The sequence below is a fragment of the Crocodylus siamensis genome, chromosome 8 (assembly GCF_052110815.1).
Source record: "Crocodylus siamensis isolate JL-2025a chromosome 8, ASM5211081v1, whole genome shotgun sequence".
Classification (NCBI taxonomy): domain Eukaryota; kingdom Metazoa; phylum Chordata; order Crocodylia; family Crocodylidae; genus Crocodylus; species Crocodylus siamensis.
In genome coordinates, this window is record NC_143402.1 from 2,034,984 (window position 1) to 2,062,520 (window position 27,537).

Consider the following 27,537-nt stretch of genomic DNA (forward strand, 5'->3'; position numbering starts at 1 on the left):
GTTTAGGTTAGATATCAGGAGGCGCGACTTCACGGTCAGGGCAGCTAGGGCCTGGAACCAGCTTCCAAGAGAAGTGGTGCTGGCTCCTGCCCTGGGGATGTTTAAGAGGAGGTTAGATGAACATCTTGCTGGGGTCGTTTGACCCCAGTACTCTTTCCTGCCGTGGCAGGGGGTCGGACTAGATGATCTGCTCAGGTCCCTTCCGACCCTAGAAACTCTGAAACTATGTCCGCATACAGAGTTGCCTGCCTTAGTCCTTGTGTACATTTGAACTTGGGTGAGTTCAGCATCCCTAAATATCTAAGCCCTAATGGCTTTGCTGAAGCAGGGCCAAAGGGGTCAACCACTTCCAACATCTGTCCTGATTTACTGTTTACATAATCTTGCTCCAGTAACACTGACACATGCTTGACTTTCTTGGTTTCCAGAAACTTACTCAATTGTACAGAACGCTCCACGGTGCTTATACAAAAATATTGGAAGTGATGCACACACGGAAGAGATTGCTGGGTACCTTCTTCCGAGTGGCTTTCTACGGACAAGTAAGTCCACTAATCCACGTGCCAGCTGATACACCTCAGATGCCCTTGTCTACAAATCAGTCTGCTTGGTCAGGCATTCTGGCTGCCGGCACTTTGCCCACTTGTGATTTATTTAGCTAGCACAACCTTCAGGGCAGGGCTTCCGGGCTGTGTGAGGTATGCTTACTTTATTGTCATGGTGGGTGGGATTTTCCAAAGCACGTAAATGATTTAGCATCTCTGGCCTCATTCATTTTTAATGGAACTCTGCTCCTAAATGGTGGGAAAGCTGTAGGAAATCCCACTGTGTGCAGATCCTGCTGTAATGAGGCACACAAGTAAAGCTTAAAAAACACTCCAGTTTATTGAGCACTACAGCACCCATAGAAGTCATGGATATCGTCCTCTCTGGAAGGTGATTGTAGCTGTCTAGGTGTTAGGGAAATTTGCCTTCAAAACACATTTGCACAATATAGATTAATGCTATTTATTACAGGTTTAACTTTTTCAAGGACTCTGACTGTCTGCAATGGACATAAGTTATAGCTTGAACTCTAAATGGACTTCAGACTTTTATAGAATGCAAAGCAGAATCCAAACTAGTGAAAGGGAACAAGTTTTGAATTTACTGTAAACTTGCTGTAATTGGAATGATTTCAGTGACCAAACCACATAAGACACATCAGCTTACTCCCAGAATTGGAGTTTTTCACTTTAAACTCTTGCCAGGTTTCTCAGTGTTACTGTGCAGAGATCATTTTAAGGTGGTGTCACCTGACCTGAGTGGTTGGCCAAAGTTTGGAGTCCAGTAAGTTGTTCCGCATAAGAGGAGATCTGGATGATGGAGTCAGAGGGCTTTGTGCCATTCTGTGTATTTACCAAGGAAGTAGATAAATACTCTGTGTCTCTGAAGATGGGAGGAATCAAAAAAGGAGATAAGTCCCTTGCTCACTGCTCCATGCCCCTTTTAGCCAGCACTCTGCCCAAAATCACCTCTATCATTTGGCTTTTCTGTAGGCCACACTTGCCCAGTGCTTGCTATAGCTATCTTGCAGCTCCTTCTTTGTGTCTTCACTCACACACACACACACACACACACACACACACACACACACACACACATTCAACAGCAAAGAGTTTGTCCATTCACCATGCACATGTTTCTGATTAATGCCAGGCTTTCTTTGAAGAAGAAGATGGCAAGGAATATATCTACAAGGAGCCCAAACTGACGGGCCTGTCGGAGATCTCCCTGAGGCTTCTTAAACTTTACGGAGAAAAGTTTGGAGCAGAGAATGTAAAAATTATCCAGGATTCAAGTAAGGTAGTGTTAACTTGCATGAGTGTGCCAAAGAGCTTGCTGTTTCCTACTAAATGCCACTAAATATCTCACCCCACCCGACCTCCCCTCCAGGAGGTGAAGAGACAAGGGTTGCATCTTCTTCCTGGCAGCTCTGTAAGGTTTGGGGGAGGAAAGACTTGTAGCAAGAGGAAGATAACTGTGGAGAGCTCCCAGGTGAATATAAATGAAGTGTTAACTTCCACATTACACTGTCTTTCTCCTGAGCCCTGTGGGAGCCTCGTGAAACAGCAGTGAATGCTGGGACCCTACACCGAGCTAGGTTTGGAGAGCAGGAAGAGAACAAGCTCTTGAGGGCCTGTGGCTGGGAACAGGATCCCCTCATGGCTGCTTAAGATCTACAAGGCTGGAAAGAGATGCCCCTTGCAACTTCTGTAAGCTTTTCCCCCTGTGCTGGGATGACAAGCTGGGATTTTTCTTGCACACCTCACTCTAGAAGCCGATTGTTCATCTCACCCTGAGCACGAAGCCTGAAATGGTACTTTTCAAGGAGCAGTAACTGATTGCAGTAACACTGAAATGCCGCAGGTCCCTAGTGTGCCTGTATCTTTGTAGGGCCACCTGGCATGTCTCTCTTACAGCTGTACAGTCAAGTGAGCATGGCACTGGCTGCCAGATATCAGAAGAAATTTCTTTGTGGCTGAAATTCATTCAAAATGCAGGAAGGCAATACTAGGCCTGCAGGCTGCTTCACTGCAAAACTGGAGCTGGGGTGAAACAGTAACAGTACTGGGCCACAGCACTGAGGGAATTGCAGCTGTGAGGGATAGACACACTGGCTGCAAGCATGAATGGGTAGAACTAGTGGCAAGGATGGTTTGTAGTCTTTTCCCTTCTAGTAAGCAAGCCTCTTGTTTCCACAGGTAAACATCAAAGATCTCGATCTGAAGTATGCCCATATTCAAGTGACCTATGTGAAACCCTATTTTGAAGACAAAGAGCTCTCTGAAAGAAAGACGGAGTTTGAAAGAAATCATAACATCAACAGATTTGTATTCGAGTCTCCCTATACCTTGTCTGGAAAAAAACATGGCAGTGTGGAAGAGCAGTGCAAAAGACGAGTTATTCTAACTAGTGAGTAAGGTCTTCTAAATGTGAGAATATATATCAGCAACAAGTATTTAAACTTGCTTGACATGCAGACAAGTCATAGCTGACTAGCTTTCCAAAAAGCATCAAACACTCACGTTGCAATTTAATTAGGGTGGCAGTGAAATATTTGTTTGGTTTGTGCATTGTTTTCCCAAAAGAATCATCAAGAAGTGTGGTAATGACAGTACTAAATCAAACCCTTGTTCAGGAATTTGCCTGCTGGTTGGAAGAGCCCCAGGGCCAGGAGCTGTCTGTATCTATTTTATGATGTTTTGTGTTATGTTTCTACTAAAGAGGCGTTTCAAGCTATAAATATTTTTTTTTTTCCTAGGGTTGAGTATTTGAATGGTCAGATAAAATTTGATCAATTGGCCAGTCAATATTGGTCAAAACTTTTTTTTAAATTGCCAATAGATCCAATGATACACAGAAAAAGCACAAACTTTCCATTAAGAAATATGTAAAAAAAACAATAAAGAAATCATATTTCTTTCAAGAAAACAAATTGTGGAAATAAGTGTAGTTTTTCGTGGAAAATTGCTATAATCTTTGACCAGTCAAAAATACGTAGTCAATTGACCAATCAGTTGATAATATTTGACTGATCACTTGCTGACCCTATTTTTTCCTAGCTTCAAACTCCTTTCCATATGTGAAGAAGAGAATTCCGGTCAATTCAGAACGTCAGATTGACCTAAAACCCATTGATGTTGCTACTGATGAGATAAAAGACAAGACAGCAGAGCTACAAAAGCTCTGTTCTCCTGCAGAAGTTGACATGATCCAGTTGCAGCTCAAGTTGCAGGGCTGTGTTTCTGTCCAGGTAACGCCTCTGGTTGTCACACAGTGTTTACATACTGTCACAGCGCGGCCGTGATCTCTCCAACGCCCCCTACCGTGCCAAGTTGGCGCTAAAGCACCCTCGTTTCTCGCCCGCCACGTCTTTGCTGTTATCTAATTGTATAATGGAGGCTGCCTTTTGTCCCCTTGGACACAGTGCTCTGTTTATCCTGGCCCCTATTCTGTATGGAGTGACCTGGTGCACCCCAGCCTTATGGGCTATGCATGGCTCCAGCCTCCCCTGTACCACGCCCCAAGCCTCGCAGATGTTCCGGACGTTATCTGGTCGGTTTTCCTTTCTGCGCCCCTGGGCTTGTCACGCAACTGGCGCCCCTCTGCTCGCTAGCCCTCTCGGGGCTTCTCTCCGCGCACTCGCCCCTTCGGGGCCTCTCTCTGTGCGTCCGCCTGTATAGGATCGCCCTCCCCTAGGGCTCGTCTCTATATCAGCACCCTACCCTGGGCTTCTATTCATGTGTGCCCACCCTGGGGCTTAACACGAGCACCCTCCGGGCTTCTTGCTGGTGCCCACACTGGTGCTCCATGCAGTTGGGGCTCCGGTGGCCTTAGCCATGCCTGGCCCCAAAATCCACCATGCCCCTGTCACAGGGCTGGGGTCAGTGCCCCCTGAACGTTGTGTCCTCACTGGGCTTCTTGCCTAAACGCCCCTCCCTGGGGCTCAGCCCACACTAGGGCCTTTCTCTGCGCTTGGGGCTCAGGTGACCATAGCCGTGCCTGGCCCCTAAATCCCCTGCTTGGGTCAACAATTCCTGTGGGGGCTCAGGCAGCCTCGTCCTTATCTAGCCCCCGTCCTCTGTGCCCCTTCTCAGGGCTGGGGTAGTGCACCCCTAAATGCGGTGCCCTCACTGGCACCGGGGTCCCCACCACTGTGGAGCCCCACTGAGGCCTCCTCCAACCGCTGTTAGCCTCACCTGGCCCTCCGGTCTCTCACTCCAGGGCTTCTCGCTGTCCCCTACCAAAGCTGTGCCCTCTGCGGTGCCAGGAACCCTCCCATACTACTGCGTGGTCCCTATGAGGCCTCCTCCACCCCTTATAGCCTCACCCCGTCCTCCGGTATTACACAACAAAGCAAAACCATAAGCCAATCGGCTGCAACACAAAAATGAGCTTCCTGATTATAATGCAAACTCTAGCCCTCTGGCTAAACCTCCCTCAAACCCCTACCAGGGGTTTCTCCTCACCCAGGAGCTGTTTCAGGCCCTTGGGCTGCTCTGCTATTCCAACTCCCAGCAGAGCTCTCTCTTCCTCAGCTGCCGAGGGGAACTGCTTGCTAGGCTTCAGCCTGGGCTGTTTATATACTCCAGGCCCTGCCCACTCCTGGTCAGCTGACCAACTGCGGTTGTCCCGGCAACTGGCACCTGTATCCCTTCATAGGAGCAGGGCACCAGAGTGCCCCTCCCACACATACCACAACTGTTGGCAACATGCTTACTTTCCAGAAATTATTAATCTGCTCTGTAGAGCATTACAAGGTTGATCTTTCCAACAGAACTGAGCATTGTGTTCAGTCTTGTAAGCCTATGGGACTGCTCATGATAGCAAACAAACGTTACACCCAGCTACTAGTGCTCACAGGATTGGACCCATGCATATTTGCACATGATTTGATTATGGATAGAGGCTGATTATGTGTATTAAGTCTAAGACACTGGCATGGAAATGTCAGCCAGACATCCTCTATAAACAGCCTCTTTATAGTTCCTGACCTGTCCCCAACTTGAGACGAGGCCCAGGCATCTCGCATGCCAGAAAGGAAATTAAAAAAAAAAAAATCATCAGGAAACAGGTTGTCATTCTTTCCCCCTGTATCATTTTGCATTTTAAAGATTGCCGATAGAAAAAGCCAGGCCTAACTTCTGGAAATTTAGGACCTCCCATTATATAATTAGCACTCTGCCTTATACCTAATAGGAGTGTAGAATTAGTGGTCTGCTGTCCCTCCATAAGCAACACTTCCAGTTAGACAAATCTGTTATCCTCTGTCCTCCAAAATTAACATAAAAACTTTCCGAGAGACAAGGATTGTTGGGGGTGATTTCTTTTATTAAACCAGCTGTGTGGATGAGATGTAAACAAGCCTTTGCGTGCAAGGCATTCTTCATCAGGTCTGAGGAAAAGCAGCAAGCACAGCAATGATTACAAATAGTGGGACTTTTAGAATCTGTTTTTAATCATTGTTGTGCCTGCTTTTTTTACTTGGACCCAATGAAGATTGCATGCAAACATTTGTCTAATTCTAGCCCAACCATGCCATTGGCACAGATTTCACCCACAAAAATCCTTCCCTCTTAAGTAATTTCTGGACCACCACAGCCGCAACATCACTCCAACACTACCATAAAAATGATGGCATAAATGAGTCTTTCTGTTTTGTATTGTAGGTCAATGCTGGCCCGCTGGCCTATGCAAGGGCTTTCCTGAGTGACACTCAGTCCAGCAAGTACCCCATCAAGAAGGTGAATGAGCTAAAAGAAATGTTCAGGTAGGTTACCTAGGTAATTAATCTGTTTTCTGGCTAACGTTTGGTATTTGCTCTTATGTACAGTATCTTTTATTATGGAAGTTAAGATTTGGAATAGAAATGCAGGACTTAGTATTATGTGTTTGCAGTTGGAAAGAGGCTGCCTTCTACTTTCCAGGCACAGTAATATCTCCATGGCTAGCTTGTCCATTGCCAGGCGTAATGTCCTGACTCCCTTCTGAATGGAGAGCTGTGAAACCCAGACTTACTGAATTTGTTCCTTTCACTGGGGAATGCTGAACAGGGAAATGTTAAAACATTTAACTTCCTATTGCTGTCTAACCTGTCATTCTGCCTCCGCTCCCATCACTGTAGTGCCTGAGTGCTTCTCAAGAGAGCATTAAAGCTAGCAATTCCCTTCCTCCTTCCAGTCAGGTGAACTTTTGTGCTTTCCAGTGTCTTCCTCCCTCCTGGTCTGCCTTTGCCACTGGTGGAACGGTCCCTGAATCTCCCTGGCCCTCCTAGTTCTGCTCTCCAACTGCTGCAGTGTTGTACTGGGTTCAGATGTCTCTCCCCTCATGTAGCTGCTGCACACACCAGGAGAAGCGTTGTGGCCACCTTTCTCTTGGCCCCTGAACATCCCAGGGAAGTAGTAAAGGAGCAGAGTTTGCAACTCTGCCAGGCACACATGCAGGCCTCGCAAACGAGATGTCTGGTACTCAAACCCAGCTGTGCAGACACAAGGACCAGCCAGGGTCTTCTCTTTCATGTGACAGTCTTTGAATATTACAGACACATGGTTGTTATGTGCCTGCAGGCTCAGAGTCCAGGAGAAGTGGGACTGTGAGAAGAACAAATCTAATCCAGTTTCTGGACTGGAAGTTCTGTTTATCACTTCACCCCTGTGCAACCCTGTACATAGTTAGACACATCTGTTTTGTTTTCTGCACCTTTGGGAAGATTTGAAGGAGAAACCCTGATGCCCAACTTCTCTTCTTTTCATTTACAGGAAGTTTATACAAGCCTGTGGAATGTCTCTGGAACTTAACGAGCGACTCATTAAGGAAGACCAAGCAGAGTACCATGAAGGGCTAAAATCAAACTTCAGAGACATGGTGAAAGAGCTTTCTGACATCATTCACGAACAGGCATGTATTAATAGACTTGAAATAGCATGGATCCAAACACAGCTGCGCTGGGTGTGCAGGCCCTTTATCCTGGATTTTTACTTCAGGATTTAAAACTGTCTCAGATTTTCCTTTTGCTGTTTTTAACTGAATATAAAAATTGAGGCAGGTGAATAGAGAAGTGGGGGTGATTCTAAGCTCAGAGTATTGATCCAAAACCCTTGCTTCAGGGTACAGCCTTCCAGATGCACATAACTAGGATTCTGGCCAGTTGCGGATAATATATAGTCTGTGGTTTGTTTTCTTTTGCAAGGATAGGGTAACAAGTCTCAGCTTGCTAGAAGAATTACAGTTTGCTTTGATGGAACATGCTTGTCTAAATTCCTTTTCCAGTGTTTGTTAAAGATTTATATTTTTTGTTTTCTGTCTACACTGCAGGGTGCTGTTAGTGTGCACTGCAAAAGAGCATGGGTAGTAAAACACAGGTTAGAGATGGATGTGATTTTGTGCGTCTGTATCTCTTATATCAATACGCGTGCCCACATGGTAAATGTGTGTTGAGATCTTTCTAGGAAAGGTGTTATTTAAATGCATTTGTGATTAATAACACAGTTTGAACAGATGCAGGAAAAATATGTTTACCTTACTACTAACGCGCTGTGAAATCAGAAGCAAGTTGGCTGCCTGAAGTTGAAGGGAAGCCCTCCAACTCCAAATTAGGGAAAGGGAGTTTAGCTTGTCTGATGGGCCCTGGATTAAAGACTGAGTGTGCCTGTCTCTTCTCAAGAGAATCACTTTATTGGAAAGCTAAACATACATGGAACTAGCGCTCAGTTGAGGCAGTGGAAATGCAAAAACATACTCATGCCTGGGAGGATGGGTGTAGGCTCTGAATTCTTGTTAACTGTTCAGTTCCCTCAGCAACTCAGCCCTGTTATTCCCTGAACTCCCCAAGTTTACAACCACAGATCCTTAATGATGCAAGTTTATCTACCCCAGAGGTCCTCACCCCTCATTGGACTCCAGGCACCATTCCATGACTCTTGTGAATTAAGTGGCACCCAGTTTCCCTGGCAAAGAATTACTGATCTACACTTTGACTGGATATATTTAGATTTCTTTGTTTTGCTGAAACTTTTGGAACTGGACTGAACCAGTTGCCTTGTCAACATGGAAGATGTCAATTAGTTGGGATTTATGTTCCTGTGAAAGTTAGTTCTGGAAGGAAGGCTCCCTTCTCTCCTTCTTTCACCAGAATGGAATGACTTTTATTAGTAGATGTTTTGGACGGGGAGTCCAGGAAAAAGATGACAAAGCTGAGATGGAAATACAAAGCACCCGAGCGAGGGACTAACAATCGAGGGATGGGGGAGAGGAGGGGAACGCGACTAGGTTACATACGATACAATGTTAGCCAACTAAGCCCAGGGGTGGGGGGATGTGGGAAGGGGGAAGGGGGGGGGGGGGTCGCGACGCTGAGAGGGAAAGGAGATAGATACACACATACCCATTACAGTGGTCCGCAATGTTGGAGGAAGTGGCTCGGAGAGAGCGTCTCAGTCCATAAAGTCCGATCGCGGGGGTCCTCTTTGGGTGGGGCGGGGTCGTCCGTGGCGGCGAAATCTTCTCGATGCGAAGCGAAGCGGGAGGGGGCGGTTCAGGCGGTGGTGTCCTCCAGGTCCAGTCCGGCGGCGGCTCGTCTGGAGGGGTCAGTGTACTGGCGGTGGCCCGTTATGTGCTCGACGTAGATGTCACGTGACCAGCGGATGGTGTCGGACACCATGAGGCAGCACATCAGCTTGGCGTAGTGGTGGGAAATGCGGCCGGTGCGGAGGACGCCCTCATTGCTGGGGTCCCAGGCTCCAAGCGTCCCCCACGATGAGCGCGTCCACCGTCACGTCGTAGCCGTGGCCCCTCAGGGTGTCAGCCAGCGGGGCGTACTTCTCCCGCTTGCGAGCCCGGGCGTTGGTGAAGGCTTGGGGCCGGTTCTCGAAGGGGATGGTGACGTCCACGATCACGATCTTCTTGGCCTCGTGGTCCGTGACGACGATGTCAGGGCACAGCTGGGTCTCGCAGCCTGAGATGGTGCGGTTCACAGAGATCTCCCCCGCCCCGGCTGGGATGGCCCGCACCAGGCGGTCCTGGACGGTGTTGTGGCGGAGCTGCCAGGCTCTGGCGTGCAGCTTGCAGCCGCACGGCACGTGGGGGAGGATCTCCGCCACATAGCCGCACCATCAGCACCTCTTGTCCCAGTGGCCAAAGCGCACGGCTCCGTTCAGAGGCAGGCAGTTGAGGCGGGCGTGGTGGAGGAAACGTCAGTCCGCGAAGCGCGTGAAGCTCCCGCTGGGCATGAAGTGGTTGCTAGCATCCCACTTCGAGGTGACATTGAAGACCTTGCCCTGGTCGGGTTTGGTCCTCAGGTCGTCGGCGTACTTGTTGCAGACGGCGTCCTTCAGGAACCTCTCCAGGAAGGACCTTGTGCGGGGCGTCACGGTGATGCGGTCGGCGTGCAGGGTTGGGTGCAGGCAGACTCCCAGCTCCCGGCACTCCTCGGTCCAGGTCCAGGCACAGCCGATGCGGCTCCTGAGGCGGCGCATGGCGTTGCGGGCTCGGCTCCACAGTGAGGTAAAGTCCCCACCGTCCCGGCTGAACTCGCCCTCCAGCGAGCCGCTGAGGAAGGTGGCCAAGTCTTGTCCGGTGGGCTGCCACCCGATCCTCTTGCGGGGGGTCTCCTCCAGGGCACTGGTGGCGATGATACTTACCGTGGCGTCCGGGCAGGTGAGGAGGCGGAAGGCGTGGGTGACCACCGCGATGTCGCAGAGGTCTCCCATGCGGGGCACATTGGCGCCTCCATGCCGGTAGGGGATGTGCAGGACCTTGTTGCTGGCCCGCAGCGGCAGGTGCAGCCACTTCTTGAGCAGCCGCCGGATCTCGGTGTCCGCCTTCTTGAGGGGGGTCTTGGGGACCGCCAAGCCTCTCAGGATGAACATGACGCGGGGGATGAGGAAGGTGTTCACCGCGTCGATCTTCTGCCAGGGGGCCAGCAGGGATGAGTCCAGCTTGTGGGCATCCTGCACAATCCCGGCGATGGTCTCCTCCAGCGTCTGCCTGGCCCGGTGGCCAGTGGGCGTCCCCAGGTGTCAGTAGGCCTCGCCGTCGTGCAGGTGCCTCATCACCTGGCCCTGGATCGTGAGGGTGGAGTCCAGGACACGGCTCTTCTGCCTGCCATCGATGTGTAGGGAGGCGCACTTGGTGATGTTGAAGTGCAGGCCCATCCATCTGGCCGCCTCAGACGTCACGTGCAGCATCTGCTGCAGCTGGGCGGTATCGGGGGCCAGGAAGACCAGGTCGTCAGTGTAGGCCAGGAAGCTCAGCTTCTGACCGTACAGGTCAAGCCCGCCGGGGCCGCCCACCACGGCTCGAAGGAGCGGTTCCATGTCCAGATTGAAGATGATGGGGCTGAGGGGGCAGCCCTGCCTCACCCCCGACCGGATGGGGATCTCCACGGTCTCTCCGTCGGTGGCACGGACGGTCGTGGTGCATCCGAGGTAGAGCTCTCACACCGAGTCGATGATGCCATCTGGCAAACCCAGCTCGCAGAGGGTGCTGAAGATGTGGCGGTGGGGCACGGAGCCAAAGGCATTGGAGATGTCCAGCCACACCACCGTGCACTGCTTCCTGATCCTCCGGGCGTTGTCCAGGGCCATCTGGAGGGTGAAGTTGTGTTTGCAGCAGCCCTCCATTGACATGAAGCCCTCCTGGCTGCAGCTGACGGCCCCGCCAGTTACTGCCCAGTTGGTGATGTGGGCCGCCAGGCAGCTGACGTACAGTTTGGCCACCGTGGAGCACAGGGCAATGGGTCTCCAGTTGCCCGGGTCAGTTGGGTCCCCCTTCTTGTGGGACTGTCATGGCCCTCTTCCAGGTGGCGGGTGTCCGGCAGAACTCTCTGCACCTGTTAAAGAGAACAGAAAGAACGAGGCAGCCTAGGTCACGTTTTTTGAGAAGACCGTACCTGATGCCGTTCTTGCCGGGGGCGGTGTCTCTGGTCCTCTTCAGGCGGGCTTCCACTTCCTGTGGCGTGAAGGCCTCCTCAAACCCCTCCGCCGGGGGGACGGGGGTCAGCGCTTCAATGGTCGCGGGGCATGGGGCAGCCGCCTCTGCCGGGGGGTTGAAGACCCTGCTGAAATAGTGGAACAGGGTCTCCCGGGGGACCTGGCAGAAAGCCGAGGGCCCCTCTAGGATCTCTCTCACTGCCTTGGGGCGGTTGGCCCGGTACAACTTCTGGATCCGGGAGGCCACCGCTGGGTTGTAGCGCTGGCGCCTGGGTGGCCGCTGTGGCTGCGGTCTGTTGTCTCGTCACATCGTCGATCTGCCATAGTTTCATAGTTTCATAGTAGCTAGAGTCGGAAGGGACCTAGGTAGATCATCTAGTCCGACCCCCTGCCTTAGCAGGAAAGAGCCCCGGGGTCAGATGACCCCGGCAAGGTGCTCATCTAACTTCCTTTTAAAAATCCCCAGGCTAGGAGCCTGCACCACTTCCCCTGGAAGCTGGTTCCAGGCCCTAGCCACCCTGACTGTGAAGTAGCGCCTCCTAATATCTAATCTAAACTTACCCTCCGCCAGTTTGTGACCATTATTCCTGGTCACTCCTGGCAGCGCACGGGGGAACAGGGACTCCCCCAATACCTGCTGATCCCCCCTGACTAGTTTGTAGCAGGCCACAAGGTCCCCCCTTAGCCTTCTCTTGTGGAGGCTAAACAGGTTCAGGTCCCGTAGCCTATCCTCATAAGGCCTGCCCTGCTGACCCCTGATCATACGAGTGGCCCTCCTCTGAACTCTTTCCATATTGTCCACGTCCCTCTTGAAGTGTGGCGCCCAGAACTGGACGCAGTACTCCAGCTGCGGCCTGACCAGTGCCGCATAGAGGGGGAGGATCACCTCCCTGGACCTGCTCGAGATGCATCTGTGGATGCATGACAGGGTACGATTGGCCTTCTTGACTGCCTCCCCACACTGCCGGCCCACGTTCATCGTGGAGTCAATGACGACTCCAAGATCCTTTTCCGTCTCCGTGCTGGCAAGAGGGGAGTTCCCCAACCTGTAAGTGTGGTGCCGGTTCTTCCTCCCCATGTGCAACACCTTGCACTTATCAGTGTTAAACCCCATCCTATTCTCATCCGCCCACCGTTGCAACCTGTCAAGGTCAGCTTGTAGCCTATTGCACCCTTCTAGTGCACCCACATCCCCCCACATCTTAGTATCATCAGCAAACTTGAACAGGGTGCTTTCTACCCCCTCATCCAAGTCACTGATGAAGATGTCCGTGTGTCGTCACCGCTCGGGGCTCACCGTCCTTGCCGAGGGTCCGTGGGGGCCCGGGGCCGCTCAGGGCGCTCCACCGCTGTTCGGGGAGCATCCTTGGGGTCCAAGGTCCTCCATTGGGAGGTGGCTCTCGTCAGCCGGGGTTCCAGGCTCCGAGAGTCTCTCTGCCTCCGGGGGTTGGTCAATGTCCGGGGATCCAACATCGCGGGGGTGCGTCAGGGTCCGGCGCCAGCTCAGGTCTGCTGGTTCACCCTCCTAGGAGGGTCTTCCGAGATCCGTGGCCAGCGGTTCGCCCTAGCAGGGGTCTCCAAGTGCCTTGAGCGTTCTTATTAGTGGATCAGGGTGTCCTTGGTCCAGAGGTGTTTCACCCACGTTCTGTCCTCCGAGCTCAGGCGTTTGCCTACTCCGACCAAGGGAGACCCAAGGTCTTCGGCTACTAGCCCGAGTCGGGGCTTTCGTGTCATCGGGTCCAGCGAACCAGATGACCCATAGGCTATTTGCCTGAGCAGCATGGCGGCTTGCGCAACCGGCGCTCTTTCGGACGTACTGGCGGCACTGCCTTCCCTCACCCATCAGGACTGATAAGAACCCATGCTGCACTGGAGGAAAAGAAAGCAAGCTGCTAGTCAGCTCACTTTTTGCTGCTATTATTCCAGCAGTCTACCGGACGGGGTGGGCATCGGTTCTGGAAGGAGTGCAATACCAGGCTGAGCGTTGAAAAAGAAGCGGTTCTCTGTCTTTTCAGCGATTAAACTGATAAGAACAGATTGACTTTTATTAGTAGATGTTTTGGGTGGGGAATCCAGGAAAAAAAGATGACAAAGCTGAGATGGAAATGCAAAGTGCCCAAGCGAGGGACTAACAATCAAGGGATGGGGGAGAGGAGGGGAACGCAACTAGGTTACATACGATACAATGTTAGCCAACTAAGTACTACATCCAACCTCTTTCTTTTGGCTAAGTTGTTTATGGTTTTTGTGAGCAGCGCTGCTCTGGTTTTTTAATCACTTATCTGAAAAACCACAAACAGATACATCTATTAAAACTAAACTACATCTAATACCTTTGGTTACATCAGTTATTCCTACTAATATGTATACAGTATGATATAGTGGGTTTGGATTATCTAATTTCAGGCCATGTACTCTGTATAATCTGATCTAGTTCAGCTGGACACACAAATTGTTTGCTTTCTTTTGCTGACCAAGCTAATTTCCCATACAAGGTCATGTTGCGGTTGCTCAGAAACAGGCTTTGGAGCCTTCTGCTTTTGGCCACGCTTCTGCAGCTTAACCCAGGATTTCTAATATTTAATTGCACAGATACAGAAACCACGTACAGTTCCAGTCTTTATATAGTGGAGGATCTATGCAAGGTGGGGGCACTTTTGCCAAGTACTCAAATGTATTCTTTACAGAAGTGATCTCCCTGTCTCTGGAATGACATCTTTAATTTTGGCTTTGCTAAAATAAAACAAAAAGGCTAATACATTATAAGTACAGTATCAGGCCTATAAAATGATCAGGGTGCAATTCAAAATGCTTGTGCCTCAAAGAAAAAAGTGTTTTCAGAATTTCCAAACTAGGTTACATATAAAAATGAAGACTCTCACATTAGAACATTAAATATAATTGCTTAAAATGAAAAAGTTAAACTGAACTGTTTTTCATCTAAAATGGCATGAAAGAAGGGTCATGCAAAAGACTGTTTTAACGTCTTAGTCAAGAGTTCCGTCCGCTGGTAATTGTCTGACATCCGTATTTATAGATGACAGTGTCAGGTTTCTTTTAACAAAGTTAGCCAAGTTCCGTAGTGACACGGGCCTGTGTAAGGTGGTTGGAACCTACGTGTGAGCAACAACTCGATTTGCAGATCACGTGCAATTTACACCAATTTGGTGTTTATGGGGATGAAACAGGGCCCTTGACACAATCAAATGAAACCTCAGTGCAGGTCAGGGGAATTGCTTTCTTTTGTCTGAATTCAGCCTTGTGAGTGTTAGGGGTGATTTGGATATGAGGGTGGCCCCTGCTTTATCTTGCAGCCTCTTGTTAGTTGCTTTTCCAGCTATGTACCTGTGCCATGTTCTTGGTGGGTCGCACTCATGTTGCTTGGCCTTTTACTACAGATTTAACCCTGTTCTCTTGTCTGCTGAATTTTGCACAAAGAATTTTGTAAGAGCTGCACCTGCTTACTTTGGGCTTGTTGCAGACAAACTTCTCCATGCAGTTAAATTTGAATACAGAGGCTAAAACTTTTGTGGCCTCCAAATTCCGCAATATTCAAATTGAAAGCAAATCAGCACTATAGAAGCACAGCAGTTAGGGGCACCCTAGAATAGAGATGCATTGTTAAAATGCTCCGTATTATCAAAACATGTTTACCAGGCCAGTCTCATCATCTTTGGTTACTAGGCGGCGTTACTCCATTGACTGAACTTTGCAGGTTAGAGACGAGTTAAGGATGCCAGACTTTTCTGTGTGTATGTGTAGGTCTAGCATCTTGCATTCTCCAGAAGGAAAAGTCCAACTTTTCCTATGTACAGAAATTATCTTTACATTTCTGTAATTTATCACAGGTGGATATGGCTGGCTTTGAAACCTTAGTGCTTTTAATAGTTCTAAATTATAATTAAATATTATTTTCCTCTTCTGAAAAATTCCTCAGTTAAGCATAGGCAAGAAAAATGTGCTAACTTAAGGTCCCAACTGGAAAGAAAAAAATACAGATCAACGGTTGCACAGTCTAAAAAACCAAAAGCACACCAATATTTTCCTCTGTGAAAAGATAGTGGGGCAGGAGGACGACTCATTAAGTGCCCCTGCAACAGGCCTTCAGGTCCCTTAAGAATGAGAAGGGAGACAGGAGGGAAGGAAACATGGAGGAACAGAAGTAGATGGCTAACTGCAGTTAAAAGATGTAGGATTTTCATCAGGATAATTCCTTTACCCTACCAGGATACCCAGTGCATTGACTCACCACCCCTCAGCTATCCCAAGAGCAGCTCTTGGAAGTCCAGAGAAAACAAGATAAATAGCATATTGTAGAGTGTGCCCTGTCCTAGCAAAGGAGGATAAGAACACCTAAACAATGTTTTCAGTCTCCAGTTGTTCTGTAAGAGCCCCAGACAAGCTTTCTGAAAGTACCAAAAATAGTCCAATCATCTCTAAACTTGCAAATTCAGCACGAGTTCAGCTGCAGGCTTTACTGAAACCCACTGCAACATGAGGGCTTCTTGCTTATGTAGGGAGGGCCCAGAACTCCTTTGTATTTAAAAGAAATTATAACACCTGGTATTTTGCAATTCGTAAGTCATACAAGCAGGTTCCTGTTGGTCTTTCCTACCAAGCCTGATAGTTACTTCACAGATTTAAGTACCGGTTTACTTTCTAAACCAGGGTCCATTCATTGTACCTGACCAAGTAGGTTGCCTACAAAAGCTTATGGCTCTCTGAACCAGTGGGCCTATAAAGTACCACCCTGATTCACATTCTTCCTTTCCAAACTAGAGAAATCACTGTGGCTATAAGACTTAAGTCTACCAAAATCAGATTATGAGAAAGCTCTCTAAGTGTATGTACAGCAAAAGCTGTGTTAACTGGCACTTTATTAGCTGGAAAACTCTATTAACTGGCATCAAAGGGATGCAGCAGCAGCAAAACCAGAAGTACCACATCTGGGTTTTGCTGCCACTGCGAGCAGAGTTCCTGCCACTTTGGCCCACAGCCCCAGGGCAAAGCAGCCTGCACAGGGCCTCCCCTCCCTGTCCCCTCACACACTTATGCCCAGGAGTGCACCAGACGGGGATGCCGGATAACAGAGCGTTTACTGTAGCTGTCTCTTTTGTTTGTGGGCAGTTGTGCACTTTTCTGTCTGCGCTGTAAGAAGGTTGACCACTAAGTCATGCATGTCATTTATCAAGACTCATTATGCAGTGCTATTTTAGGCTGAATAGCATCTTTCAGTGGGAGCTTACTTTGCCTTGTTAATAACTCAGTTACCATTTTAAGAACATATTTCAGGTATTGTTACTATACATAGTTGTGGCAAAAGAAGTCTTAGATAGAGCAAGACTTACCTTTCTTGAAGTTAACAGTAGTCTCTCTTCAGTGAAATTCAACTAACAGTGTATCTATGTAAATATTATAGTGTTGGTACTGAGTAACCCTTCTTTCTCATTTCTTTGTTATGCTGCCTTTGCAATCCAGCTTTGAAGACCTGATTGGGTAATTCTATACTACTTTTGCCTTGTGTGTTTTTTAAAAGCTATTTAAAAGGATGAGTTGCAAACATGTATTTAATTTCTCCTTTGTTTTGTTTAGCTGTACCAAGAAGATACAATGCATTCTTCCTGGATACATGACTCTCTACATGTATTTTGTGCAATCAGTGGGACATCTGGTGACAGGTTATTTCTCACCTAGGATCACTGCTGACATATGAACTTGAAAATGGTGTTCTACAAATCTTACTCAGGAACATACAGAACTGTGCGGAGGATGTTAAAACTAGTGACCAGGAAACCTTCAGTATTTTTCCCCCCAAAATTAAAGTGCTTTCAAACAGGGTGCTTGCTTATTTTGCTGAGCAATGTTGGAAGTGCCTGGACATTTACACCACTGTGCTTATTTTGTACTTTTTTTAGTTAAATTTATACAGTACAACACTGAAAGCCATCTGTCCAAGTCTGTACTGAATTGCTGAATTATGAATTGGGAAAGGTACTATGTAAAGCTGTACAATGGAATAGAATAAAATGTAAAACTTCTTTGTAAGTAGAAAGTAGCGTACAGTGTATAGGAATTTTAGTATGTGCAATATTGCTGCTAATGTATTTCCAGTCTCTTGGCCACAGGGTATGCAGGTAGGTGTAATGGTCAGTCCCCTTGGAGAATTGAGAAGGAATCCTGACCCTCACAAAAGGGATATGGTCACCCAAAACACCAAGGGCATAAGTTTCCCGTGATTAGACTTGCCACCTGTGAACCCGCCATAAGTCATAACCAGAAAACCTAATGCAGAAGCCACAAACACACACTCTGCTAAAGAAATCTGAAGTAAGGCTTCTGTGGCTAAGGGAGACAACTGTAGCTGGTGCTTGCCTTTGGCCTATTCTGCACTATGTGCAAGGGTCATAATCACCAAGATCTGCAAGAAATCTAATCCTTTCCATTCCTCAGAGAGGTCAGGCTTGATTGAGATGCATGTTGTGTATGTAAAATAAACCAATGACTGAGGTCTGTCTCAAGTGGGTTTGGGGTTCTGGCACTTCAGCTCCTTTTTGAAAGTTCTACCATTTGCCAGAAGGAAGATTTTACACTGGGAACTTCTTGGATTGAAATAACTTTTATTTAATAGATTTTTTTAAGTTTTGTGACAAACCCCAGATGTACATGTCCTTTTACTTAGCATATCTCCTAGGGTTATGTTGTAATCCCACAAGTTTTTAACACATTTTTTCTGAAAACAGTCTTTTCTTGGCAGATGGGTAAAGAAAACATAAATCCAAGAATCTCATCAATTCCTCCCTCCTCCGCCATAGGCACTTTGCCAGTATTTATCTCTTTCATAGCACACAGATATATTCAGATCTGTGGGAAGAGAAAAAATTAGATCCCTGGGCTTATTCAGTAATTCTTTCATGTATTCTCTTTCACCCCTTAGCAATGCAGGTGATGTCTTTTATTTTCAAAATCGCACCTACACTGAAGAGAGTTCCACTCATCTTAAAGTCCCTGCAGAGCTTTTATTTTCCGGATTAATAAAATGAGGTACATACCAAAATACACAAATATATACAAAACAAAACAGGTAGCAGCCAGCTATTTTGCTTGGCCTTAGTGTCTGAGCATGGTCAACCCTATAACATGGTAAACCTCTAATTTCCATAATAAAAGTGGTGACTATATAGTAAATAGATCACTGCCTTTTTTTTTTTTTTAAACATTATGTCCTGCATGGTGCCAAGTGTCAAAAATTAGGATGGTCTTTCAGGAATGAGATTGCCTGTTCCGTGATTTTTCCCTATATAATTTGTAGTGGTAAGCAAAACACAGATATGCCAATATAGCAAACAGATGACATATCTGCCAGTTTGTGTCCTAGGCAGCATCCAAATTTAACTTCACAAAAAGAGGAAGAAAGATGAGTACAGTGAGTTATGGTCACTAATTCTTTGTCTTAAAGCTTGCCATGAAAAATGTTTAACAGCAGATGCTGCTTCCCAACTTACTCTTTGAAAAGATAAGAAGTTGTCAAATTAGGACAGGTATGAAATATTACTTCTGTTCACAGTATTGAAAACATGTTTTGAGAATACCCTTGGCAATAAACAACATCAAGAAATAAAAGCTAATTGGCAGCTTTCGACTACTTTAATAGCAGCCTGCAACTCCCTGCAGGGGGCTTGCCAAGAGGATGGAGCTGGACTGTTCTCAGTGAGGGCAGATGACAAGACAAGGAGCAATGGGCTCAAGCTGCAGCAAGGGAAGTGGAATTTGGATATTAGGAAAATATCTCACTAGGAGGGTGGTGAAGCACTGGAACAGGTTACCAGAGAGGCGGTGCAGTCTCCATCCTTGGAGGTTTAAGACCCAGGTAGACAAAGCCTTGGCTGAAACGATGTAGTTGCAGTCTGGTCCTGCTTTGAGCTAGGGGTTGGACTAGATGAGACCTCCTGAGGTCCCTTCCAGCCCTCACTTTCTACGATTCTATATGCACTGCTGCCATCTCAAATTACATTGGTATACTAACAGTTGTTGCCACTTCTGTTGCTAGTGATTGCAATGCAATAGTACTGGTATCCTTAGACTGTCTCGTGTCTCCAGATACCTGCATTTTCAACAATATATGTTGTGTCTGCAAAATACATGGGTGCAGGTGCAAACAGGTAAGTCTGCAAACACACAACTATTTGCACAAGGTGGGAATGTGCAGGAAGCAGTGACTGTCAAGTGGGCAATAAGTACACTTGGTCAATCCTTTGAGAATTCAAAACCCTTTTAGATAATGTGTGTTATGAATCAGAAAATTGGATGAAGGGGTAGCTAGGAACACAATGTATCTACAGCACTTTGCTTGTGAAAATCTTTTTCAAGGGATATATGCCTATGTGAAAGAAAATTATAGTGCTTACAAGCACAATGAAAACACTAATTCTTCTCTCTCTGAAGAGAGTTTAGAAGCTAACATTTTTAAGCCAAGTTAACTTCAAATTTATATTTCCTTTCCAGAAAAAAAGAAAGTGATCTGGATTCATGGTGACCCAAGTTTTATTCAAATACATTCCTCAGTTTTGTGAAATTAAAATGTAGGAGGAATTTTCATGCCAACAAATAATGTGGACAGGAAGACATCTGTAGTCTCTGATGCATCTGTTTAGTTTTAGAAGCCTTTCAAACATGATGCATAGTATTTTACCATATAGTAATGTTTTATATCTGCAGTTCCATATTTCACCTCAAAACTGCCAAAGTACATTGCAATTAGAGAGGGTCCAGAGGCAAGACACAAGGATGAAAAGCAAGCTGTAGGACAGCAGACTGAAGGAAAGAGGTATGTTTAATTTGGAGAAAAGGAGATGAAGTGAGGGAGTCAGGTTAACAATTTTCAAATATTTGCAAGGCTGCTTTAAGGAAAATAGAGAAACATTGTCCTCCCATCATATAGGGCAGGAAGCCTGATGTAGAATACATGATTAGAACAAATCTCAGGACAAGCGTCCTCATAGGAGAAAAACAAAAGGTCAATGGAACAAACTCTCCAGGGAAGTTGTAGAATCTTCTTCAGATGAGTTTTTCAAAAAAAGGCTGAACGAGTGTCTGTTTGGGATGGTTTATTTACAGTAAGCCTTTCATCTGTACAGGAACTTCGGCTACATAGAATCATATGCAACTTGGACAGCTATGAATGGAGGCCAACTGTGGGCCTATCACTCAACAACCTTCCACATGCAACATTTTCAGTGGGACTTCTTACTGAAAGGCAGCAATCTTGGAGCTGGAAATCAGGACAAATATCCAATAAAACAGCTCAAGAGTTGTGAGGGAAATGTTGGTGATGAACATGGGCAGACCTCTGAAGGCGTCATCTATAACACCTGTCTGCAATCAATTGCATATTACTCTATCTACTTTACAAGAGTAATGCATGTTGGCTTTGGAAGATGTGATCTAGAGCATTGACACCTAATGCATAGAGCTTGAGCCACCCTATTCTGTTTGAGCAGACAGTTTCGTCTCTGAAACTGGAGGTAGTCATAGAAATCATAGAAATGAAAGACTGGAAGGGACCTCAAAAGATCATTGAGTCCGACCTACCTGCTCTGGGCAGAAATACTGCTGTGATCAAATGATCCTAGCAAGGTGTCTATCCAGTCTTCTCTTGAAGACCTCCAAGGTTGTGGACTGCACCACCTCCTTGGGAAGTGTATTCCAGATTCTGGTCACCCTTACTACAAAGAAGTTCTTTCTTACATCCAACCTGAAACCTTCCTCTAACAATTTATGGCCATTACTCCTTGTTGTCCCCTGGGGTGTCCTAATGAACAGTTTTCTCCCAGCTCTCAATATTCACCCCTTACAAACTTATAGACAGCCATCAAGTCCCCCTTCAGTCTTCTCTTCCCCAGGCTGAACAGGCCCAGATCCCTTAGTCTTTCCCCATAAGATTTGTCCTCTGGGCCCTTAATCATTCTTGTGGTCCTTCTCTGGACCCCTTCAAGATTCTCCATGTCTTTTTTGAAGTGTGGTGCCCAGAACTGGACCCAGTACTCCAGCTGGGGTCTCACCAGTGAGTAGCAAGGAAGTATCACTTCCTTAGCCCTGCTTACAACACATTGGCTAATGCATCCCAGTATACTATTAATTCTGTTGACTACAGCTTTGCACTGATGGCTTATGTCCATCCTGTGGCCAACCAAGACACCAAGGTCCCTTTCAGTCATTATGCTGGCCAGGACATATCCTCTTAACCCATATTCATGTCACTGATTACTTCTCCCCAGATGAAGCACTCTGCATCTGTCCTTATTGAACTGCATCCGGTTCCGCTCCACCCACCTTTCCAGATTGTCCAGGTCCGCTTGGATCTGCATCCTATCCCCTAGCGTGACCGCTTTTCTCCACAACCAGCTGTAGGTCATTAACACAGCAAGTTTAATAATAGAGTTCTAGGAAGCTATAAATGACCTGCACATAATTTTCAAGTGAACAAAGGTGCTCTTATAATCTGGTTAGCATGCATAATATAACTGCTCATTAACCACACAGGCCTCTTGTTCTCTGTATTTTTATGGGAAAGTTGTTAACTGATGTGATGGTGTTAACTGATGTGATGGTGACACACAGTAGTTGACAGTTAATTGATGTGATGGTGACACAGTAACATACAGAAGTTTTAGAGAATTCTGACAATTAGTGATCTACCAAAAACATTTTCTGTTACCATTACTTACTTTTTGGAATCCATAATCCAGCCCAGGAGCTAGAAGCAAACTCAACCTGAAATGAACAAAAAAAGGATCAATATATTCATTCACAAAAAAGATTATTAATGACTAGAAAAACATGGTACAATCTATACTGAATGTTTAGAGCCTTTGCTTTATTCTGCTTTTATGTGTACCAATATACAACTAAAATATTGCATTTGAAGTTAATAGTCACTGTAACAGGGCCCTGCCCTATTACTAGAGGTTCAGGGGAGTCTGAACAGCGCCACACCCCAGAAGCACCTCTGCACACTGACCCCAGACCTGAGAGAACTCACTGGAGGCTGGGGAACCAGGTTCTGGGATGTAGCGAGTCCCTCAGCAAGGGAGCTGACATGGGTGTGGGGAGTAAGAAAGGGTTAAACGCTACATGAGCCCAGAGTGGGAAAAATAGAAGACATTGAAAGCAGCCTCAAAGGGCTGCATCTGGCCAGGGAGCAGACTGCCTGGAGTTAAGCAGGCACGGGGAGAGCCTGGAGCAGGGCTCTTCTGTTTGGTTACTTGATCATTTGCTTTGTTGTACAAGCCCACAGGCTCTGCAAAATCCCTGGAAGATAAAAGGCAGCCAGAAGGTGAAGCCTGGAAGACAAGTAAGTGTTATCTTGTTTATTTAACTTCTTTTGTCTGGCATCACTAAAAAGCTTGGGGTGGTTGCAGCAGAGGCAAGGGCCCTAAACAGTGGGTCCTTGGCCAAAGCCAGCAGCAAAGTAAAACTGGTCAGCTCAACTAGCTTGACCAAACATATCCTGCTGTGATCTGCCCACAGTGGCCTACAGTTACGTCATGGGAAAACTGCAGAGCAAAGTCAGGTTGAGTGAGGTTTTTTTTACAATATCATCAAGAACCCAAATTCCAGTGCCAAACCTTCTGATGTCAAGGTACTGCAAATGAATGGTCAGTAATTCTAATGGTCATTTGCAGGGTGAGGTGAGTGGGAATAGCAGATGTTATTCAGAAGCTCCAAAAGAACATGGACCCCACACATCCTAATTACTTGGATCGCAAAAGGACCACTCTTCAAGGAATCTCTCAGCTGTAAGCAGGCAGTAGCCCAGCTTAATAAATAGATATAGCAAGGATTCCCCACAAACAGGCAAGAGAAACAAGTTAATCACCCTCCTCTCAATATGATAGTGATCTTTTTTGTTCCAATTGCAGCTGCAATTTCAAACCTTTTTCCTGTCCAGGAATATACTTAGTGTGGCCATCTACATTAGCTACCTAAAGATACAGATTCTGGTTGTAGCTGAAGTAGTGTACATGCTGTATGTATGTCTACAGGGTTCTAGCATTGTTCTTGAACATTAATGCCTATAGAAGACAGCCACAGCTGCTTTTGTGGTGTGTGGTTGGGGAAGTGGATCTGGCTGTCATGGAGTTGTGGGAGGAAACCACTGACAGAACATCCTGAGTATGGACTACTTTCAGCCATTGGGACCATCTTCAGTCAGTGATTTTGTTGGCAGTCACTTCTCTTTCTGATGTCCCATGTGGGATATCCTCTTTCTGGGCCTTTTGACTAGTGTAGAATTTTGGTTAGCTGTTTTCTCCTTTGCTAAGAGGTTGCTTTTGTGTGGGTTCCTGTGAAATTTGGGAAAATCTCTATGGAGCTAGTTGTATTATTTCCCTCCTCTGCTTGTGGGCAGCAGAAGACAAGATGGTGAGGCAAGGAAAGGGTACAAAGGATTATGTTCCCTCTTCCACCCTGTTGGTTAAACAGAACTTGAGCATTGTTACGCTCCAAAGAGAAGGCGTCTGGGGAACTGTGTGTTGGGATGCTGAGGCCTGAGCTTTGGCAGCACTTACTTGAAGGGATGCAGCTCTTGCATAGATGGCCCTAATTCTGATACATCCCAATTTTGGATGGCATGACCTTGCAACCTTAATACTCTTTCAATGTGGGTGGTGCGTGCAACCAATGTATTCTGGTCTGCAAACCCAGAAAAGAATTAAAATGTCAGATGTCCTTGTGAGCCTACAGAGGGAATAGGTTTATCATTAAATGCAACAGTGACAGACCATAGTCTGAAGCACACATTGTGTGTTTTGGCCCCTGAAAAAGGAGAACTCAAAGTAAAAACAGGGTTCATGGAATGACACCAGAGATAAACTGAGATCAGTGAGGTTTGGAAAAAAGAAGAAGAAAGGCAACAAAAGCAAAAAACTTAGCAATGGGAAAAGAAGTAGACAAAGCAAGAAAACCATAGGGAAGGGAGTGCGATGCAGCCTGCCAGGACTCCGCATCTTGTTAGTGACAAAAAAGATGCTTTTTCTCTTGCACAGATGACAGTTGTGTCTGGAGAGACTCAGGGTACCCTTTTAGTGCAGCAACTGCTACTCATATAGACGTATCCAAGTCAGCATTTGATCAGCAAGCTCAGGTGCTACCAGAAGAACTCAGTGCAGGCTGTCAAACCTGCAATACAGGTAAACTCTCTGAAAGTTAATTTAAAGTTAGCTTAGGGTATCTACCTAATCTGTAGGCACTGAGGTGTAAACAAACCTTTTAAATGGCAAGTAAGCTGAAAGAGTAGATCTTGGGATGAAAAGAGTCTGAACAGGATTCAATGAGTCAGAACAGGATTCAGCATAAGAGAATGTTGAAATCTAAAATTCAAGATGACTGAGAGCAATTTAAGAGAAATGACTGCTGGCCAATGCATTGGGAAACAGGAAAAAAGATTAGCTATCGGAGCAGAGAATTCAGTATGCTGAGAACAGGAAAGTGAAAGGAGGTGCAGTGGAGAACTGGGAGGCAGCCACAAGAATGCTGCAGGTTTCCACATACAATGCAGGTAATCCTGGAAGCGTAAATGAAAAGAAAGCAGGAAGAAAATAACACAAACTAAACTAACAGTTGGTCTTGGGATAGGCCTATGTACTATTCTCAGAAACTCAAGATTAGCTCGGCACAAACCAAACTGTGAAAGCTAGTCACATCCTGACTTGTGCACGCTGAAACATTTAGTGGCAGTGTTCTGTTTATGTATTAACATGTCCTCTTGGAAGCCATTTTACAGATGCCGAGAAGTTCCTAAGCACCCTTTCCTTTTCTCTCCTGTTCCCAGAATTTAAAAAAAAAACATGAAAAAGACGGGAGGGAGAGAATCAGTATAAAACAGGATATTTCACACCCTAATGGAAAAAATATCTACTTCCCTTTTCCTAAAAATGAGCACAAACCCAAATGAGTGATTGCAAAACTCCTCAAAGGGCTGAGTAAGTTGAACTACAACATGTTAAAATTCTGCTGGGATAGAAATGCTTGAAACAGCTTTTATGGAGGCTCTCTGTGTGCTAAATTTACTTTGTTACTCATGGTGTGGTATAATACCTAGAAGCCCGGTGTGTTAGGTGCTGTGCAAATCCCATAAGGCTCTCCTCTGTTTTATAAGTTATTCTGTTCTCTTATTGTAAGCTGCCCTGAGCCTTCGTTTGAAAGGTCAGCCTACAAATCAAAGAACTAAAAGACAGCCACAGCCCTGAAGGGTTTACAGCAGGGGTGCTCTCAGCCTCTGGCTTGTGGGCCACACCTGAGCTAAGAGGCCATGTCATTCAACACGTAGCTCTCCCTACAGATCTGCAAATTTGGCTGTGAGGCCGTGTTGGCATCCTTAATTAAAGTGTCATCTGCAACCAAATTTCCACATCTGTGAGGAGCCCTCGGACTGGATAGCATGGTCCCATGCACTGGATCAAGCACACAGGGCAACAAAGGGCCTGATCCCAGTATGTGGGGGCACACGGGGCCTGATCCCATCATGCATGGCCCTATCTGGACCAAGCTCTTGTCTAGCCTGTGGGACCAAAAGACTGGGGAGCACTGGTGCAAACTAATGATTCTCAACCAGATGGCTGTGGCACCTTTGAGATCCTTTCAAGGGTGATGTGGGGTGCCATATAAAGGTTAGGTGCGCAGACGAGGTGCACATAGTAATTCCAGAGATTTAATCTAGGAGTCCACAGCATTGGGTACGTTCTGCCTTAGGGGTGGTCTTTCCCAAGTCTGGTGTCACAGAACAGCAGCTCTATTTTTTTCCTGTAATTAGAAAGCCCCCACCCCCTCCTTTGTGGTTAAGCCTGCCTCAGAGACACTGGGTGTTGACTGCAGCCTAGGCTGGCAATGTCACTGGGCTTGTCCAACATTCCTGCTGTGTCAAAAGCCAGAGGTTCCAGGCTAGGGGGTCTTGCCCCTCCACTCAGGGTCACACTGATGCTATATTTGAGGTCAGGAAGGAATTGTACCCCATGGTAATATTGGTACAGATTGGCAGGATTTTGCCTTCCTCTGTAGCAGGGGGCATGGCCTCTACTTGCGATCTCTTGAGCACCTATTAACAACCTTTTACAGAGACATGATATTGGCTGCCATCGTTCCCCTGCTTTACCTGTGGCAAGTTTGGGCATGATGTCTGGTGCGGTGTCAGTGTTGATGGTAGTCTTATGAAGAGTTTAGATGATGGATTTGTCTGGGATGGTTTAGACAGAGCTGATCCTGCCTCGGGCAGGGGTTGAATTAGATGCAATAGCTGGAGGTTCCTTTCAGCCTCACTTCTCTAGGATGTCTATGAAAACTAAGAGCTGCTGTTCTCTGAAAGGAGTGAAGTCTTCCAATGGGTGACTCAAGTGTATTGAGGGAAGCTTTAAGCTGAGAGGGGCAGAGCTGCTGGTGTTGGCTACCACCCCTTCCACATCAGCAGCATGAGTGATGGCTGTGGATGGTCACAGAAGTCACTTGACTTCATGGCTCATCGTCACATCCCTTCTGAACTCTTCATGCCACAGGTGCTAATGACCCTCTCTTCTGAATGCTCATGGCATTCCCCCCCATCCAGCTAGCCTTCTGTTGTGTGATGGCTGCTCCTGGTCATGCAGCTCCTATTTCACAGCCCTCCTATTTCATACCAGCTTCCTTGCTGAAGTGCATGGCACCAGCTTGGACTTGGCAATTTTCATGCACCAGCTTCGCTGATCCTGACACTACATGCAGATGCCCAACATGCTTCCTGCATCAAGTGCTCTGCTCCTGGCTTAGTCACAGCTTGAGATCTGGTGGTGGCCAGAGGCAACACAGCAAAACAGATGTCAAGAGCTGCAAGGAGATGGCTGCCCACCGACTCTAATGGCGCCACCACCTCTACCCAGCGGTTGCCTGTTTGGAGAGACAGTGTCTCACCCTCCAAGCAGAGGGTGGAGGAAGGGAAAGGAGAAGATTCCCAGTCTGTGGGAAGGCAGATGACATCCGCGGACAAACTGGCAAGTCCTGAATGCAATTCTTCAGTCACCTCAAGTGCGCTGTGATAGGG

The 27,537-nt window shown here is 46.9% G+C and overlaps 1 protein-coding gene and 1 pseudogene across 2 annotated transcripts in view; one reads left to right on the forward strand and one right to left on the reverse strand.

Annotated features, from left to right (window-relative positions):
- Positions 1 to 19,102, forward strand: part of DOCK11 (dedicator of cytokinesis 11) — a 97,643-nt gene extending 78,541 nt beyond the window's left edge. The window contains exons 47-54 of one of the 2 annotated variants that reach the window (XM_090061698.1): positions 429 to 542; positions 1,699 to 1,845; positions 2,745 to 2,955; positions 3,606 to 3,796; positions 6,213 to 6,313; positions 7,302 to 7,440; positions 16,950 to 16,967; positions 17,064 to 17,201. In XM_090061698.1, the coding sequence (XP_089917824.1) occupies positions 429 to 542; positions 1,699 to 1,845; positions 2,745 to 2,955; positions 3,606 to 3,796; positions 6,213 to 6,313; positions 7,302 to 7,440; positions 16,950 to 16,955 (909 nt within the window). In that variant the 3' untranslated portion in view covers positions 16,956 to 16,967; positions 17,064 to 17,201. Of the gene's footprint in view, positions 1 to 428; positions 543 to 1,698; positions 1,846 to 2,744; positions 2,956 to 3,605; positions 3,797 to 6,212; positions 6,314 to 7,301; positions 7,441 to 16,949; positions 16,968 to 17,063 lie in introns of both variants that reach the window. The other variant, XM_090061697.1, reaches the window with a different exon arrangement.
- On the reverse strand, positions 9,009 to 11,789 carry LOC149857988 (uncharacterized protein T26G10.4-like; annotated as a pseudogene).
- Positions 19,103 to 27,537: the final 8,435 nt, after the last annotated feature.